The sequence below is a fragment of the Anas platyrhynchos genome, chromosome 1 (genome assembly GCF_047663525.1).
Source record: "Anas platyrhynchos isolate ZD024472 breed Pekin duck chromosome 1, IASCAAS_PekinDuck_T2T, whole genome shotgun sequence".
Lineage (NCBI taxonomy): Eukaryota > Metazoa > Chordata > Aves > Anseriformes > Anatidae > Anas > Anas platyrhynchos.
Genome location: NC_092587.1, coordinates 180,693,298 through 180,712,373, shown reverse-complemented (window position 1 = coordinate 180,712,373; position 19,076 = coordinate 180,693,298). Strand labels below are relative to the sequence as shown.

General features: G+C 36.8%; 1 protein-coding gene across 1 annotated transcript in view; it reads left to right on the top strand.

Moving 5' to 3' along the window:
- Positions 1-19,076, top strand: part of FREM2 (FRAS1 related extracellular matrix 2) — a 130,205-nt gene that overhangs the window by 99,277 nt on the left and 11,852 nt on the right. Inside the window, exons 15-20 of the mRNA XM_038174201.2 lie at positions 1,523-1,654; positions 2,274-2,605; positions 12,148-12,340; positions 14,088-14,192; positions 15,353-15,480; positions 15,571-15,705. Of these exons, the coding sequence (XP_038030129.2) occupies positions 1,523-1,654; positions 2,274-2,605; positions 12,148-12,340; positions 14,088-14,192; positions 15,353-15,480; positions 15,571-15,705 (1,025 nt within the window). The remainder of the gene's footprint in view (positions 1-1,522; positions 1,655-2,273; positions 2,606-12,147; positions 12,341-14,087; positions 14,193-15,352; positions 15,481-15,570; positions 15,706-19,076) is intronic.

Genomic DNA, 19,076 nt, shown 5'->3' with positions numbered 1-19,076 from the left:
CCAGCCAGCACTTTCCATGAAACTTGTACAGAATAAGATTGTGAAGCAGAGGTGTGGAATTGATAAGGATATGAGTACAGTCTGATAGCATATGCTGTTTTGTCATAGAAATCTCAGAGACTTTTTCTTTTTTACTGTATAATCTGGTGAATGCTTAATTGTCCATAATCAAGGTGAATTACAAAACACTGTATATTATTACCTCTCTGCAGGCCCTTCGTATTATTTGTGTCATCTCTTCTGGCTTTGTAGCTGTGTTAAGTCCACTCTTTCCTGTAGGATCTTACAGTAGATAATAAATTATGTGATTGTTCATTTGTAATATCATTTTAATTTCCCTGGCATTTCCAATTAAATATTTTAGTTAAAACATTTAGTTTTATCCTAAATTAGGGCTTTAGGGATCTTAATGAGTGGAATTGCTATTTACCTCCTTCCTTTATTTCACTTTTTGGCTGTAAATTAAAGTCACCTTTGTTTGCATTATCAGGAAACCTACACACTAAAATGGACTCTGTCTAAGTAAGGGTATTGTCTACAAGATGCAGTGTAGTGATTTTAAAGACAGACAGCCTTGTGCTGGGTGAGCTAGTTTGGTTATGTAAAACAGCCTGGCTACATTAGCCTTATAATGCATGACTTGGATTACACACAACAATCTAGCAGAGCTAATTAGCACGGACTCAACAGTGAACTGTCATGCATATATTACTTCAAGTATCTTAGCTAACTTATGATGTGAAAGTCAACAATTCTGAGGATTGTGTACAACGTGATCTGGAAGTTTCATTTATCTCTGATCATACATTTGCAACCTTAATCTGTTGGTCCTACAAACCAGGACTAATCCTGGAACAGGTTAAACTAAGCTTTGAATGACAAAAGTTACAGATTCTACAGTATTGGAGAAATTCAAAACCTACTGGACTAGGCCCTGAGCAACCTGATCTGGCTTTGAAGCTGGCCCCATTCTGAACACAGTATTTCTAGATAATATTTCTAACCAAAATTAGTTTATGACACTATTATTCTAACTATTCTGACACTATTTTTGGTCAGTTATGGAACAGGAGGCTTATAGAGTCCTTACAGAGTCCTATGAAATCATGAATATGCCAAAAGCAGTTGAATACTGATCAGGTATCATCCATAAAACTTTGTTTTGGGGAAGAAAGGAATATGAATATGCCTCTGAGCACCTTTGTATGGTACCTGACACTTACTCTGCATGTATAGTTGCAATATGTAACTGAAAATTTTCAGGTGCAGAGTCATCACCGGGTTCTGGAAATGTGATCCAGTTGATCATGAATGATTTATGTTTTAATTCTTTTACATAAATTCCTGTTCAAATCTCTGATAAATGCTGCCCAAAACATTTACTTGTCATTCCAGAAAATTCTCCTTGTTTTAGAAACATGTATGTTTGGAAAAAAAAATGGTTTAAAATTAATGCAAGGGAAAGTATGGATTATTTCCTCTAGACTTAAAGTAAAGTTACTTTCTCTTTTTTTTTCATTAGGTCTTTGTCAACCTCGTATGTCAGGAGTAGTCGGAGCAGAACCATTCTCTGCCAAATTGCGCTATACTGGCCCAGAGGATCCAGCTTATGCCAATCTCATCAAACTGACAGTCACGATGCCACATATTGATGGTATGATAAAATCAGCTGTGGAGTTGAGAGGAGTCATACAATGTGCTGTTATTTGAGCTAATCTATCAGTCATATTATTTTTGATACATAAAATCATGATATAATCTTTTAACACATGGAACAGAGAAAAGTGTCATGAATGTACAAGTATAGTTTGCAACAAGGTGTATAAAATACCGTATTGATTCATAGTCTTTGATGCGAAGATTAAGTTTTTTCATATTAATTTCATAGTTTACATAAATTGGGCTAGACCTACATTTAGTAAAATTCCTTCAAAGCCCATACTTATACCCCCCAAAAAAATAAGAATTATTAAAAAAAAAACAACATATAAAGCCACTTAATTACTGCATGCTTCCGTAAAATTCAGTCAAAAATCTGAATGAGAAATATATTGGAGACTTAGAAATATTATATTTGGTATTTCATATACAAAGGTATAATATTCTCATACACAGTATATCATCTTTCTTTGAATTCTGAATTACGTTTATTACCGTGAGTTCCGAATACAGAAGTACTTTGTAAGATCTTTGGCTTTTAAGAGTTTGGGGCTAGATTAATGAACTCTGACCACTGAAATATAGTGATAGTTCTATAAATTAATGTTTTTTAGGCATGCTGCCTGTTATTTCTACAAGAGAGCTCTCCAATTTTGAGCTGACGCTTAGCCCTGATGGAACTAGAGTTGGAAACCATAAGTGCTCCAACTTGTTGGATTACACAGAAGTGAAGACCCACCATGGGTTCCTGACTGACGCTACCAAAAATCCAGATGTGATTGGAGATACCATTCCCTACCAGTACAGCCCAACAATTAGAGGCTTCAATACCTTACGCTTCTACCGAAATTTGAATCTAGAAGCCTGTTTATGGGAGTTTGTTAGCTACTATGACATGTCCGAGCTCCTCACAGATTGTGGAGGCACCATTGGAACGGATGGACAGGTACCAACCTATAACTTGATTTTGTACTGTATTCTTAAAATGGAAGACTTCCCTTTGAAAGTATCTATAAGATAATATATTGATTTAATTATTTGTATGTAGTTTAAAAAGAAGAGTTCTTACTTTTTTTTTCTTAACAAGATAAAGACTTCACCTAATACCAGCTTATCTCTTAAAGCTATCAGTGTCCATTAAACACTGTGTGTTATAAATGAAATCCTTGTACAATTAAGAGAAAGACTTAGATTGAATTAAATTTGCAATGTTTTTCACACAATGTAGTTTTGAAATATTTTAGGACCAACCTATCACACTTTTACTGTACAGTGAGCCACTTCAGTCTTTTCTTAGAATGAGAGTCTTCTTGAGAATTGCTTTTAGCACATTGATAGTGCTGGACTATTTAGTATCAGTCATTGTGTACCCTAAAATAGAGTTTACAAAAATTGTGAAGAGTCGTCCTGCTGATAACAATTGACTGCAGTGTCCTATCAGGTGCTTGGCACTGCCAATCTCTTGCTCACTGTAACAAGACCCACCAGTGCAGACAGCACAGTGGTTTTGCGTTACCCAGCAGAAAATTCTGTGGTCACTAAGCAGAGAAGCTGTCAGTGTGGCTGAACAACAGAGCTGTGAAAGTAGTTTGGGGGTTATAAACAAGAGAATTGGAGACATCTTCAGGTGTTCTTTGGCAAATGATTTCTAGATATCCATAGTAATGTGGAAATAAAAGGGTGTAGCATTTTTTTCTGGCACAGTGACAGCAAAGGATAATCCCTAGGTCTTCCTTATGCAATTACTGCACAAGCCTGTCTGATTCCACTCAGGCTCTGGAGTACAAAAGCGGAAGCTATGAAGATCAATTCTTTATGACATGGAAATGTTCCTTTGGGGAATTAGGCTGGTAGAAGGGCTATAGGCTGGTAGAAGGGCTGGAAACACAGTACCTCGTTTCATTCTAAACACAATAGTTGTGTGGTACAGCCAGCTCACTTACTGGGCTCACTAGCATCACTTGTTGAGCCACTGTGAAAAGGATGAAGCCACTGTGTGCCATAACTGCTCTGTTTTTTTAGCAGGTGTACAATTTGACTAGGAACCTCAGTAGACTTACAAGCACAAATTCTTTCTTTGACAATCCCAAACAGCATGAGTAGTGCTTACAGATGAGAAAAGTGTGCAGTTGCCCAAAGAAACCTACAGGCATGTGTAGCAAAACTTTTTTTACTACTAAAAGCATAGGTGCTAATGGACATGTAAATATCTAATCAGACAAGCTGAATTTTCTCCCTTTTTTAAAAAATTTACATTCTTAAAGTGCACCTTACTCTGTGAGTGATCATACGGTCAATATGCAGGACAAGAAATTACACCCAATTCTCCCTAGCCCTTGGTCAACATCCTAAAATCCTGCTCCTTTTAACTAGATATTATGTACTCAATAAAATATAATACCGGAAGAAAATGGAGCTTCTCGCCTTTTCTTAGATATGAAGACCCTGATGGTTATGGCATCTCAGTGCTCTGTTGTCTCTCCTGGTTCCTTGTCTGTTACAGAGACCAGTTCAAGGTATCTGCCTTGATGCTGCAAGTTCCCTGTTGGTGCATCTGCTTGGGGTTGCCCCTCTGCTACAAGCAGATCCTCCTACAGGTGCATTCCACTATAACCATGAACCTGTCAGAGGGGAGAGGAAGGCATGCGAGTGTGGGATGTAAACCTTTCACATTCCCACAAGATAAAAATGACAGCACTCTTCACTGTTCTTAGAATGATTTCATTGCTTCAACTCATCATTCCTTTCACTATCTCTTTATGCCCGTGAAGACCTACAATATACAGCCATATATTCTTATTTCCCACACAACACAATCATAAGCACACAGGCTCACAGAGCTGCCACACAGCTGTCAGTCGATCCTGCCACCTACGCAAGCCATTGCTCCCACAGTGAAAGGGAAGACCTGATTTGAATCTTTTCTAATACTCTGTCCTACAAAGAAAAGGCTGAGCACTTGATTTAGACAAATGTGTGTCTAAATAAAACCTATGTATGTTCATATGGGTATAAGCAGAGGAGGAAATAAGAAGCATCCCTGTATTTTGGTAAATATAAAGAACCTCTATGTTTGGTTGTGGAGGATATACATAAATGATAATATATCTTAGGAAGAGAGATGTACTTGCTTTAAGCTCTGGATACATTATGTACTTTAGGTTAGATCCCTCATTTCAAGGCAGAGAGGGATGAACATGAGCTATAGAGCCATGAAACTGCAGCTGAAGTCAGCCTGTAGTGCTCCATAGGGTGTGGCTAAAAGGTTAGAGTGGTAAGTGAAATATCAAGCTGAATTACTTCTAGCAGTGAAGCATTGCCCCACAGCCAGTATGCGCTTCACTGCCCTCCCTGTTTCCCCCACCTCCATTTAATTCTTCTCCAAGTTTGGTCTTTATCTTCACATGACCCCCTCCAGCTGAGAGGGGAGGCAGTCAGTGCCCTATCTCCGTGGTTGTTACCATTGTTGGTTTTTTCTCCTTCAGTGAACAATTAATAATCCTCCTCTGTGAGAGGGAAGCTGGCAGCTATGGTTTTCACCATGTTTTCTTAGCACACAAAGGAAGCTTAATTTCCATTATACAGACAGAACAGATAAAGAAATATTAAATTCTCCTACCACATCCTGCTGCCACTACAAATTTACTAGCTTGAGTTTACCAGATATTTGGCTACATCTTTAAATTCAAAATTCTGCTTTTCAGTTCTAGCTCTCCTGTGTCTATATGGTCAAAGACAGCACTCGTGGTTCAGACAAAGATAATTCACAAAAGCAACTGGCAATATCTTGTGTGATGTGGACCTTCACTTTATGGGAATTCCTCCAATAGGAGGGGAAGAAGATGAGCTTTTGTCAACAAAAAGTGAGGTGGGAGACCTGCAGCTGGCGTAGTTCTTCTGGCAGTGCTCCTGGTGTTTGCCACAGAGTGCAGCTGTCTTAGCCAGTTCCCATGAACTCATGAACTGTCATAATACATACAGGGAAGGTTTCAGTTTCTTTTCTTTCTTCCTTTTTTTTTTTTTTTTTTTTTTTTTTTGTCTTTGAGGCCTTTTGCTTGTGACCCACTCTCTTTCGCAATTACTCTGTGCATGAGCAAACCTTGTGTGAGTTAGATGCAGCACTTCTTTCAGAATACAGCTTGCTGCTTTGTTCCTGGGTTCTGCCCATATTTACCACATCTGAAAAATTAAGCATCTATATATCTATATATGGATTTACTTTTTTTTATTTTTTTTTATTTTTTTTTTATTGATGGTACTTATATTTAGAAACAAAGACTCTTTAAATTGAACTAATACATTTGGATAATAGCTCTGTTCTGGTTAAAGTTAAGGTTGCTTAACTTTAGCAACAGCTGTCTTTTGGACAACCTGCAGTCACAACTTGAAATTCAGGGTCTATATTTGGGTACGTTGGGGCTGTAAATAGGTGGAGTTCACCTATATGAGTGTAATCTGCCTATCTGCCTGTATCTTCAGGTAATTAATAGAGATTGGACCTTATTTCATGGGGACATTGTAAGAGACAAGCATTACACTTGTCTGATTCTCAGGGCACAGGTGCTAGAATAATGCCAGATATCCTTGAAAGGAAATTAAAAATGAAATAGTAAAAACCAAGCAAGTGACTATTGTTTAATATTTTTTAATGAAGTACATGTTGAAGGGTAGGCCTAGTCTTATTCAATAGAGTGTGAAGTATCATTTGATCTAATTTCCTGCCTTTGCAACTATTTGCTGTAACCAGACAGTTTGGCATTGAAAGGCTTCTGTGTGTTTCTGGCCAAGTATTTACATGTGGATGTTGCTTTCCCTGGTGGAAATTACAATTCAGATTTTATTAACAACTAATTAAGCAAGTCGAAACACAAAGATGAAAAACATGCACTAAAATATTTGAACATACAGACTAATACCTTGAAGCTACTGTAATTGAGTATAGCTGAATAGTCTGTTTTGGTGTCTGACAAAAGCAGTTATTTCTGGACAAAACTGAAAATGTTTCTCTTCCAATATGTTCAGTTCATATTTATGGTACACATGCTATATTGGTACTGAGGTGTTTGGAAATCCCGTCTGAAAACAGATTTTAAAATTACTAATATATTGCCTCTACTTATATGAGGCAGCTTGCAGACAGAGTATTTTATTGCACGGAAACAGTCTATTTCCAACTTTACCAAAAGAGTATTTTAAGGGGAAAGGCCAGGTTTTCTGAAATTCTCAACTAGATGCTGTAAAATGCAGATGGACAGAAGTGTGTATTTTCAGATTTTTATGCTCAGACAAGCCACCAAGATCAAGTTTTAGAAAACCCTGCAGTTTGTATTCCCTTGACATGGAAGCTCACTTACATTCAATCTGTTTTTCTTCCCCAGCTGCAAACACATGCATTCAGTAAGTGCTGTGAAGAAAAAACACTATTACAAAGTTAACACACCAGCTGTGTAACAAAGCCAGAGGTTAAACATTTCAAGGAGCTGGCATTTCGATGCTGGATTGCATTCTCCTCTCCATTCAGACTTCTTTAAACAAACCTGCTTTGCATTTCACCTGTGACCTACCTGGCTATCTTCCATCTTGGGGCCAAATCTTAGCTTTGCCATATTGTTATTGTGTAAACAGCTAGCTGATAACATTGTTAAGCTTGTGTGACTCAGATTTGCAGACAGCAAGTAAATGCAAGAGAAAATCAGGTTTAGAGTAATTTGAAGGAAAAACATGGTTCTCATTAAAAGTTTGTTTCATTAGAACATTAAATATAAAATGTGAAACTGTGTTATTTCTAGTTTCTAATTCTGATCTTATGAGCACTAACAGAGCATGTGCACACACATACACACACATAGTCTCCTACTGCTACTAATCACATCCCAAAGCTATAAAATCATTTTCCTCAGCCAAGTTCTGCGCTCTAGAAGTGTAAGCCAGATAAATAAATATCTGTATAAATGTAAGACAGAGTCTATGCCCCCAAACCTGACTGTGTTTTTGTTTTGAATATTCTTGTTACATAACAGATGCTCAAACTAATTATGTTTTTGTTTTTTACTTAATGAAGTTTGACAGCTTGCATCAGAAAGAGGAACAAAAGAAGAACACCTATAGAAACACCATTCATATTTTCTAGGTCTTGAATGGGAATTGTCAATGTTCCAAAATAGATTTTGTGGTTTGTGATAATTTATCTTGTAAAGAACATGTATGCATGTCTACTTCTTATATTGATATCCAGTATAAATCATGTTCTTCCCTCACACAAACAAATTTTGAGATAATCTATTTGAATGACTTTCAATCTACTTTTTTTTTTTTTTTTTTTTTTTTTTTTTTCCAGATAGTAATTGTAAGAGTCTGTTCCATGCTTGGAACACTTTTTGTCTTCTGTCTTCTCAGGTTCTCCAGACCTGGCATTGCCACAGAATATGAGACACAATTTTCCCAATCTAGGTCAGGTGTGGCTGTAATCACTATTTCTCTCCTAGTATCACAAGGTTAAAAGTTACACACATTTGGATAAAACTAATATTAATAAATAAAAGTTTGTCAATGCAATTTCTAAAATCTTCTGTGCATTGAATGCATAGATATACAGTGCACCTGTTCTGTCTCTTCACAGCAGTTAAGCTTTTCCTACACTTAAACAGTGCTAAGTGCCGTTTTGGTTTCATCAGTGTCACATTGAGATAAAATATGAACAGCTGGCTACTCTCAATAGGCTTTGCAGGCAGTGCTGGAAAATAAAGATAACTCAATGGAAAGAATGTTTTCTCGTGTTCGCCTAAACAGCATTATTAAGAGGGTTAGAGAAGCAAGGCTTCTCCATCTGCATGACACATTCCATTGATTCACTTGTTGGGGGCTTCTTCTCACTGACTCTGACAGATTTCCTCTGCAGTTAATTTCCTTATTTTTTTATTTTTATTATATGAAGAAGGTTCTTTGTGTTTCATGTAGCCTATTGAGATATTTTTTTCTGTTCTGCCCACTGAAGAGTAATTTTCCCCTTGTGGCATTTTGCTTTTCAGCAAAAAAATGAGATGGCCTTGTAAGCTTTAAGTTACTGTTAATATTACTAAACTTTTTATTCAATAACTGTTTGGCTATCAGTATACAGGTTTTCCTCCACACCTATAAATCCATGAATGCCTCAAGAAGGGCCGGAGTGCATGAAAACACAATCAGCTGGTTTAACAAGAGCTCCTTCCTCTCCCTATGTGCCATGAATGACACTTAAAGGCAGCCATGCTGATGGAAGCATATAGACATGCTATCCTTATGAGTAAATTCCTTGGTTGGGGCAAGCAACTCCGCTTCCCAGACATCTCATATGAGTTTTGCTAAAATAAAAATAAAAAATATAAAAAAATAAGAAATAAAAAAAAATTAGTCTTCTAAATTCTATGGTCAATTTTTTAGCACTATAATTTCGGGTTTTTCTGAAGAGCAGTGGTAACGTATGGCAAAGGAGCAGTGTTTCAGGCAGATTTTCTCCAGAAGGTATCTTACTACTAGATTTTCACCAGTACACATGAGCTGAGCTTCCTAACAGTGCGCTTACATTGAATGGAGGCAAAACAAGTCTAAATTGTGGCTTACAACCCCATTAATGGATTTCTTCATGTACAGAGTACACGAACAGTAATACCTCATACTGGATAATCAAGAACAGCTTTGAAAGAAGGTTTTTTTTTACTCAAGGTGGCATAAGATACTGAACTAGAAGAGGTTTTGTGGGTCACATTGTTCAGGTCACTACTGTCGGAGGCCTTAACTCTTTATATAAATGAGGTCCCAAACTGGTAAACTTAATCTAAAAACTAGTAGGATTTCGTGGCTTCACTATTCTTGTTGAGTACCACCACAATGAGGGTTAGAAATTCGTCTGATTTCTAAGCTGTATTTGTCGTGGCCACCTTATGCCCATGTCAGCACCATTTCTCATCATCAGAAACCCTTTGCCATTCATTTCCTGACATGTATATAGACAGACTTCTTAGTCCCTCTTAACCTCTGTTGTACTACGCTAAACAAGCCGGCTATTTTAGTCTCTCCTCATAAAATAGTTTTTCCATTCCTGTGATTATGTTGATTCTTTTTCTACAGTCTACAATGCAAATTAGGCTTTTTCAAGCATGGATGATCAAAGCTGTACCAGATAAGCTCTCACTAGTACTCTGAATAATGGCATGCATGCTTCTAATTTCCACTCCATTCTTCATTTTATCTTAGGATCATATCACTTGGGCAGGGTAGGAAGATCATAGTTATGATGTGATCAACTCACATACCAAATTTTTTTCTCTTCTTTTCTTTCTAACCAATGTCTTTCATTTCAGCCAGAAATCTTTGTCACTAGTTTCTATTACCGTATACTTCATACTATAAAATTTAATCTCAGTTCTACTATTTTAGTCCTCAAGGTCATTACATTCTCTCTGGGTGATATTCCAGTCCTCCTCTACATTATCACTAAGCATTATGTATGCTTCTTTTCAAGAGGATCATACATTAACTCTTCTTCCATGTATCTTTGCCTCATCCTTGTAAGCAAACTGAATTTCAGATCTTTGGCTTTAATTTCTAATTCTTCCTGTACAACATACAGATGTGAAGCAAATGCACAGAGAAGAGGTAATATATTTTTCTGGGATGACTTTTCAATAGCGATACATTTCTTATGCAAGCAACTGTATTTAGCTCTTGATACCATTCTAGGAAACAACAAATGTTCAAGGTTGCTCCTGAATCAAGGACAAACCAAGGTGCACTGTAGATTTGCATCATAGCTGCATTTTTCTTGATAGAAATGAGCATTCTATGTTGTTATTTGGAATAATTTAGCAAATTCATATCTGAAATAATTGTTTGGATATCCACATACGTTCCCAAAGATAAAGTTGCCCCTGTCTGTGCAATTTAAATAGGACTGAAGGATAATATTTTCTAACTTCAATTTGTCTTTCATACAAATATAGAAAACTCTTTTAATATAGAAATTCGAAATAGTTCCAAATAGAAAGTCTTGATTGTGTTTGTGTAAAACCAACAAAGAAGAATTAATATAAAATCATCTACAACTGCAATGTCTCATATTACCTGCCAGGCTGTTTTTCTGCATGGCATTGTGTATTTCCAGACTGCTTAGTGTCTAAATGCTAACACATCTTATGGAATGATGCAAATATTGTAAGCAGATAGCGTTCTGGTAGCATAGTACGTAAATCAAAAAAATGTCATGCGTAAAAATGTAGGCTGTTGAAACTATGAACATTTGCTATAATGATCTCCTGTATTAGTTCAGAGTAGTTAGTTTGTTCAGGCAGTAAATTTGTCATTCCATGGTATTATTAAAAGTTTTGCCCAGCATTTGTAAAACATTTGTAAGGTAATGGACATTCAGCCCCCTAATGTGCCACTGGGTGAGCCCAAAAACAGTTTGTTTTTTATATAGCTTGTAAAGATCTTTGATTTTTTTTTTTTTTAATTAATAGTGCAAAAACACTCTTTAAAAACTTGTAAGGTAATCACTCTGGGGAAATGTTCAGATTTCAAATGTCAGATACGTACACAGTTTCTACTGGAAGTAAATGGGAGTTTAACACCACTTGTGCTTTTGAAATTCTCCCTTTGGGAGGTGATCTCAATGCTTTCCCTTCTTTCTCTTTGTAAGACAATCCAGAGTGTTCTAAAAGAATCTGTATTGCACATTTTCAATTAGATGTGAATAGAAAAATATTTGTAAGTTGCTTCAAAAATGGATGGATTCATATATCATATAAGAGCTGTCTTAAGAGTTGACAGTTTACTGACACTGTTCTTGTTTTGTTTTGATCAGAATATGCTCTATAGAGAGATTTTTTGATTCTCTGATAATAATTAATTGATAATCAATGCTACTGTTTTGTACAACATATGCATAGAAGGTCTACTTATAAATCTGTGTTAAATTGCACATCATTTTTAGTTCCTCCGGATAGTGATAAACAAATTTCTGCATTTGCATGCAGTATGCTCACTGCTGTCCATGCACAAAGGAAGAAATAGTTCCAGAGCTGTGTAAGTACAGTCCAAGGACTGTCTTGCAATGACCTCTGAGCAAATTCAGGGTCTTCCAGTAGAGCTTATTACGGAAGGGTAACAAAAGACTGTAAGCAAAAGAGTTAGTTATGGGGGAAGGATAGAGCAAATGCAAAAGAATATTTTAAAAATTTCTGAAGAGTTAAGTTGTAGTCATGTTATTTATGTACTTACAAAAATAAAAACGAAGAGTCAGAATTTAGGGGTTTATGTATCAGAATTCATACTCAGTTTGAAATACAAAAAGGGAACTTCAAAGGCTCTAAGCTCAGATGAAACCTATTGAAATATAATTCATCCACAACATTTATTTCTATTTATGTCTTCTATTTTTCTTGCATTAGAATTACCTGTATAATACTGCCTTTCCTCACCTCTAACCTAAAGAAATCATTTTTCTTTTCGTAGGTTCTCAACCTAGTACAGTCCTATGTCACATTGAGAGTCCCCTTGTATGTCTCGTATGTTTTCCACTCTCCGGTGGGTGTAGGAGGCTGGCAGCATTTCGATCTGCAGTCTGAGCTCAGGCTCACTTTTGTGTATGATACTGCCATCCTGTGGAAGGACGGGATTGGGAGCCCACCTGAAGCAGAGCTCCAAGGTGGGTGTCAAATTATTTTTAATCAGACTCATTCTGTTACTGAGAATGTAATTTAATAAATAAATAAATAAATAAATAAATAATAATAAAAAAGAATCTTTAATCTTTTAAAAATTGCTTTTATTGTCAGTTGCAAACAGTCAGTTGTTGCCCAGCACTCTGAATTCTCAGTTGGGTTGTTTATAAAATCCATGTTAAGTTGATATCAATTTTTTTATTACAAGGGAAAATAACTGCTTTGTTGTGTCTCAAGTACACAAAATTAACTTTTTCGTTTTGATATTTTAAAAGCATTTATTGTGAAACATTCAAAAGAAACAGAAATGCATAATGGGTATAATAATCTGTCCTATGCTTTAGAGTAGTAAACTGTATAAGTAAAACATTCTTTAAATTGAATAGAAACTGATGATAAATGATGTGACTATAGTTAGATAACATGTCAAATCTATCATTAGAGAATTTATCTTTGAAGAAAGTTGATTTATTTTTTTAAATGACATACAGATATCTGTGAAATTTTAACGTGTAGTGGCATGTATGTGCTGCTTTGCTCTTCATATACAAATTTACATGACAGTGCCCAGAATTACGCTTCTGTTTTTCTATATCTGTCCCTACCTTAGGTAGAATACAGGTGAAACCAGCTATAGTTATGTATGTACACTTACACAATCTCAGGACCCTTGTTTGAACATCAAACGTTTTTATTTCTGCAAACTCTGTGTCTAAACTGCAGAAGTCATTGCTTCTCAATTTCTGTCCTCATGGTAAGAGCAAAAAATGCAGTGACAAAGGCAATCTGCAGTGCATGAAGAATGAATGCAACTGAGGAATGAACCAGGCCATGCCTAAAAAATAAGCCACATGCCACAAATCTTACCAGTCACCAGATAAGAGCCAGATCTAATCCTGTCTCAGCAGTTATGTGGTTCATATATGCCACTATTTTCCCACCTTTGATGCTTTAATTTTTTATTTGTCTGTTTAAGAAGCTGGTGGCCCCGTCTGTGGAGATACTGAACATCAGCAGCTGTCTTTGAAAACAAGAAGTACAAAACACATAATAAACACACTGAGGTAGTGGAGGGCAGATGCCCAACATTTACCAGTCCCATTTGGGCAGGATTACTGAGAGTTACTACAGTGACAGAAATCTCCAGTAATACAAAGCCCATCAGAATGAGTTTCACAGATGCAGGTACCTATAAGCAGACTACCATGGAAGCCACAACTACTGCTACTGCCACAATGCTGGTGGGTGCTGCCTTGGGACAATAGGCAGGGAGGCACTGATAAAGAACATCCTTGACACAGCTTTTATTGGTAGAAATCAGCTTGAATCTCTGGTGAAAACAGAAGTATTTTCCCTTCTACTGAATCTCATGGCATGCTATTCCTAAATACACATGCCATCTATCCTGTGGACTTTCCTCAGACTACAAGAGCATCAGTGTCATGATGCTCTAGTAATGATAGCATAACATGCTCTAACAGTGATAACATATGTAAAACCACGGCTTTGCAGGGAAGTATGTACTTTGGAAAACTGAAGCATTGTGAAAACTCTAGGCCCCACAAAATTCTTGTTTAAGACTCTTAAGTGAGCTCAAAAGATACAAACAGCTCCCAAACAGCTGATAAGACAAAAGAAAAGGAAAAGACTGGAGCCGGTGTTTTGTAGAAGTGTGATTTTATTTGTCATCTGCAAATGAAATGATCTTTACTGATTGGCTTCTGCTGCCAGGTTCTCTGTACCCAACCAGCATGCGTATTAGTGAAGAGGGGCGCTTGGTTGTCAACTTCAAGACTGAAGCCCGGTTTCATGGTCTGTTTGTGATGTCCCATCTGGGTAAGCTTAATCTACAGATTAGCAGTGCTGTAAAAAAAAAGACAGACACCTCTCCAAAATTTGGTATCTTACATTTTTGTTTTTCCTGCTGCTGAAATCTGAATTTTTAACGCACTGTGCCTCTCCAGCTAAGGATTCATTCTTTGCTTGGAACGTGTTATGTGTCATTGATGACTGTATTCAGACTTTCAAATTTAATGAAATATATCTGAATTTGATAGGAAGCAAGTAGTTCCACTTCACCTTTCATAAATCAGCCTTTTCATAAGTTCTGTCCACTAGGGATCTATGAATAGATGCTTTTAATCCAAAAGCTAAGATTAACTATCTATGTATGTTGCCCTAGGGATTTAGGATTAAAATTTATTTTCCAATTCACAACCTTTCTATGTTATTTAGACCTTTTTGCAAAGAGTAAGAAAAGGTCTTGTAAAAGTGTTGTATCACTCTGTTAATAAAACATTCCCACTGCCATTCAATTAGTTATTACTGAGGACCTGATCCTGCAATTTAATCTGTTTAAACCCCACTGCCTTTATTCCGAATAATCACAGGTGTAAGCCTCTCTGTACAGACATAAGTCTGAGCATGAATGCTGGCAATGGAAAAGATTATCTAACTAAATTAAATCTGCCAAACAATAATGGGAAGGAAAAAATCATTTTAAGAAATCTCTGTTAGTTTAACTCAGTTTTATTAACCTGTATAACTCCTTCATAGTGATTCTGCTTTTTCTCAACTGTCCTCTAGAGTTTTAGCTTTTGTGCTAAAAATGGTAGAGCTGAAAGAGTTACACTGCTAAGAGAAATTATGTTTTGTTCCCTGGGCTGACATTCCAAGTTAAAAACAGTAGGGATTATAGATCCTTGTCATTCCACTCTCACTGTTTTGCCTTTCTGTTAGATTTAATCTTTATACAGTTCTGGTTGTGTAGCCCAAAAGCAACTGCTGAATAGACACTGGAACAAGAGTCAAGGGGGCCTAGCTGTGTTGACTGTAATTGATTTTGTTACTTTTTGTTAATAAAACTCAGTACCCTGTAAAAGAATTAACATCAACCACGGCATTATATTTTATAATTATTGGGAATGTTTGTCAGTCTCTGAGAGTCTACAGTGAAACATTAAAGGTGACAAATCTGTCTCTTGGCATGTTTCTAGCTTCATCGCTAACTTCCATGGTTATGTCAGCTGATCACCCAGGCCTGACATTCAGCCTCAGCCTCATCCGAAGTGAGCCAACCTACAACCAGCCAGTACAGCAGTGGAGCTTTGTTTCAGATTTTGCGGTAAAACCTTATCCTTTGCTGTGTCTTCTCCTGCCCCAGCCTATTGGTTAGGATGTTGGTGCAACACCTCTCTCTCTTTCCCCCCCTAAGGTTCGAGACTATTCTGGAACGTACACTGTGAAGCTGATAGCTTGTACCACTGCTCCACATCAGGAGTTCAGCCTACCAGTGATCTGTAATCCTAGAGAGCCGATCACATTTGATCTGGATATCCGATTCCAACAGGTAGCTTCCCAGTGATGCCTTCTTCATGTTTCCTTTTTATTTTAATTCTTAAATTGTGATGGTGCTAGAAATTGAATTTACTTGTTTACCAACAAACCTCTTCCTAAACTAGTGGGACAGTACATACCCTCTCCTGCTATCTAACTAATCTTATGGAACTTGGAAAAGCTAATTTAGGAGCACAAATGTATTTTTGACCCCAATGCAGTGATAACCTTTGGCCATTCCTCTGTAATAGCCAGTAGAAAGTTCATTGACATTGATTTGGGTGATACTGTAATATCAGCTAACCTATGGGATTTCTTTACTTATGTGTTGACTTTTGCTGTGAAATAATTTTACCAGATAATTAAGAACATATCAGAAAATTTTCACCTGGCACAAAGATCAGAGATAGGTTTCTAGTATTGCAAGTGGAACCTTCAGAGGAAGATTCATCCAATCCTAAGGAAGGTCTTCCTTCACTGACTGTGCAGGAGGTGTAAATAACCTGCAGTGGTAAATGCTTAGCTTTAAGACTCAGGCATGAAAACAAGTGAGAAAAATCCCACCCATGGCAATATGGGTCTCATGGTAACCTATGGACAGGCACGCAGCATATATTTCACATTTCTCTAATAACGTATAGAGAAATGGACACTGCTGTGGAAAGCAGTGACTGAAAAACATCTGGGGGTCATGCTGGATAGTTAGCAGAACATAAACTACCATTTACAGTGTTATCAAAAGGGTAAGCATGACCTTGGGACATGTAAGGAGGAAGTCTTGTCACTTCTGTGTTTGGAGCCAATAAAACCAATACTGGAACAACGTGGCTGTGGTTTCGTGCTCATTAATAGTATAGATGTATGCTATTGGATCATCTTACAGTATAAATACAACCCAGATTAGTCAGGGATACACAATCACTTTCCTGTTGAATTAGCCAGAGTACACAAGAGAATGTATGCAGTCTTTATGCTTTTATTTGACATTATGCCAGCTATGGGAGAACAGATGATTACTGATATGGCATTAAATCCTGGTGAAACAGAGAGACGATACATGATCTGACATGAAACCTGCCTTTTTAGAATTAAAGCAGCAAAGCATTTTGGAAAGAAAAAAAAAAAAAAAAAAAAAAAAAGAATGGCTGGGGTGGGGTCGAGGAGAAGGGTTTTATATTAGTTCATCACTTTGGCTTTCGTCTGGCATTTCTAATGTGCTTCAAGGAGCTCTAAAGCTATTCACAGCAGTGCTGAACCATATCTTGTGTCTGGTCCTCATAAAAACAGGAAAGATGTTGATAATGTTAAGAAAATTTGAAAGAACAAAAAATAATTGCAAAAATAATTGGCAAAATAGCTTAGGGAGAGACCTAATTCTATCTAAAGTACAGATAGGGCTGGAAACCTATCTTATTTAAAAGAAGCCTAAGGAACAAATTTCTCAAGTTGTGAGAACTGCCTTGGGAAAATAAAATGGCTACTATAGGGTTTATGATATCAAATAAAGCTTTAATAAAAGCTTTAATAAAAAAAAAAAAAAAAGACTGTATGCAAGTTTCATGTACGTAAATTAAAATTAGGTGCAAAATTGCAACAGAATCATAAATGCCAGGGAACTGTGACCAGTTAGTCCCCATCACCAGTAATTTTCATCAAGACCAACTCTTTTATTTTAGATGCTCACAGTAAAAGGAATTCAGGAAATTTTGCTGCCCTTCATATTGTTCCCTTTGATCACAGATTGAAAGAATACGTGGACTTAAAGCACATTCCAATAAGATTTTTAGGCATTCTGCATAAATGAATAAGCATTAGTATCCATGTTTTAGAAATAAGAAACATCAGACAGAGAAGTGAGCATGGAAGTTCACACTGTGATGCTGGTTCTTAGACTAGAAGGCACATGCTACCTTGCACAGGCCCACTGAAGTCAGTGAGTGCAAGTCTCAAAACCAGATCAAAATTATTTTGACTGTAAAATCAAATGATGAAATCACAGAATCATTTAGATTGGAAAAGACCTCTATGATCATCTGGCCCAACATTTAACCTAGTACTACCAAGTCCACCATTAAACTGTGTCCCTAAGTGCAACATCTACACATTTTTTGAAGACCTCCAGGGATGGTGACTCAACTACTTCCTTGGGCAGCCTGTTCCGATCCTTCACAATGCTTTCAGGGAATAAATTTTTCCTAATATCCAAATTAAACCTCCTCTGGAGTTGTTTCTCCCAGTTCTCATTCTTGTGCCCCAGTTGCTCTACTGAATTATCTTCTTGGTACTTGTAATATGAAACTTTCCATCTTCTTGGAATCTTTGTAATCTAATTTCTTTCACTATTGCTTTTCACTGTTCATGAGGCCATTTTAAGAAGCAAACATAAAGTAGAAAAGATATATTGGTGTTCTGCCTCTGAAGATTTTAGTTCAAAATTTCCTTCTTTATCACGTATCTGCCCATTTCCTTTTTTCTTCTTTCTGTGGCCCCTGAAGAGGGAAGAAAGTATCCCATAACACTGAGTATTGCATTATCACTATCTCACTCTGGGATGTCCTGTACATGAAAAGCATCCAACCTGCATTTCTAATGAAAATAATAGCATTTAAACTACTGCTATAAATTGCAGCTGTGGATCTGCCACTGGCAGCACTGAGACTTACATGTGAAGCTGAACCAAAAATGGTGACTTTAAAAAGGGTGCCTAAGGGATGTATTTGCAGCCACATGCGTAATATTTACCCAGGCCATTGCTGTTACCATTGTTGTAAAGCATGTGGCTGAAGCCCGGTGCCTTTAGCTGAAAACCTTTTGTTTCCAACTCAGTAGACATTTATTCTGCCAAGGAAGATCTTGGTGAGGCCATGCTTGACTTTTTTTTCAGATCCACAGCTGGAAAACAGCTGTCAGTCAGGTATTTGAAGCCGTGGAATTGCAACCCAATAGCCTGAATCCAGGCATTCAGAAGACTCATTCCAAAGAAATAGGAAATTATTTTTTAATTATTATTATTTCTGTGAAAAGGCTATTGGGGTAGGGTTCATCTTTATAAACAGTGGCAGTGAGTTTATAAAAATGTTTCAGCTGTATATTCTTCTTGCCAAATCCTGCTGCTTTGACAGTTTTGGGACTATATTGTGGGAAAGGGATTTGAAGAAGAATAAGCACACATAACTTGTGGCAGTAGTTTGTATTGATATTATTACTTCTCATTCCATCAACACTTCGTACAAGGGCTGGCAAGAATATTTTCATTAGTGTTTTCCTTCCTTCCTTTCCACATTTATAAGCATATATCTGTGAGCATTTTTGAGCGTTTTTCTTATTTGTTTGGTGGACTCGTTCTTTTTGTTTAATGGACTCTTGTTCTTTTATCTTTTTTTT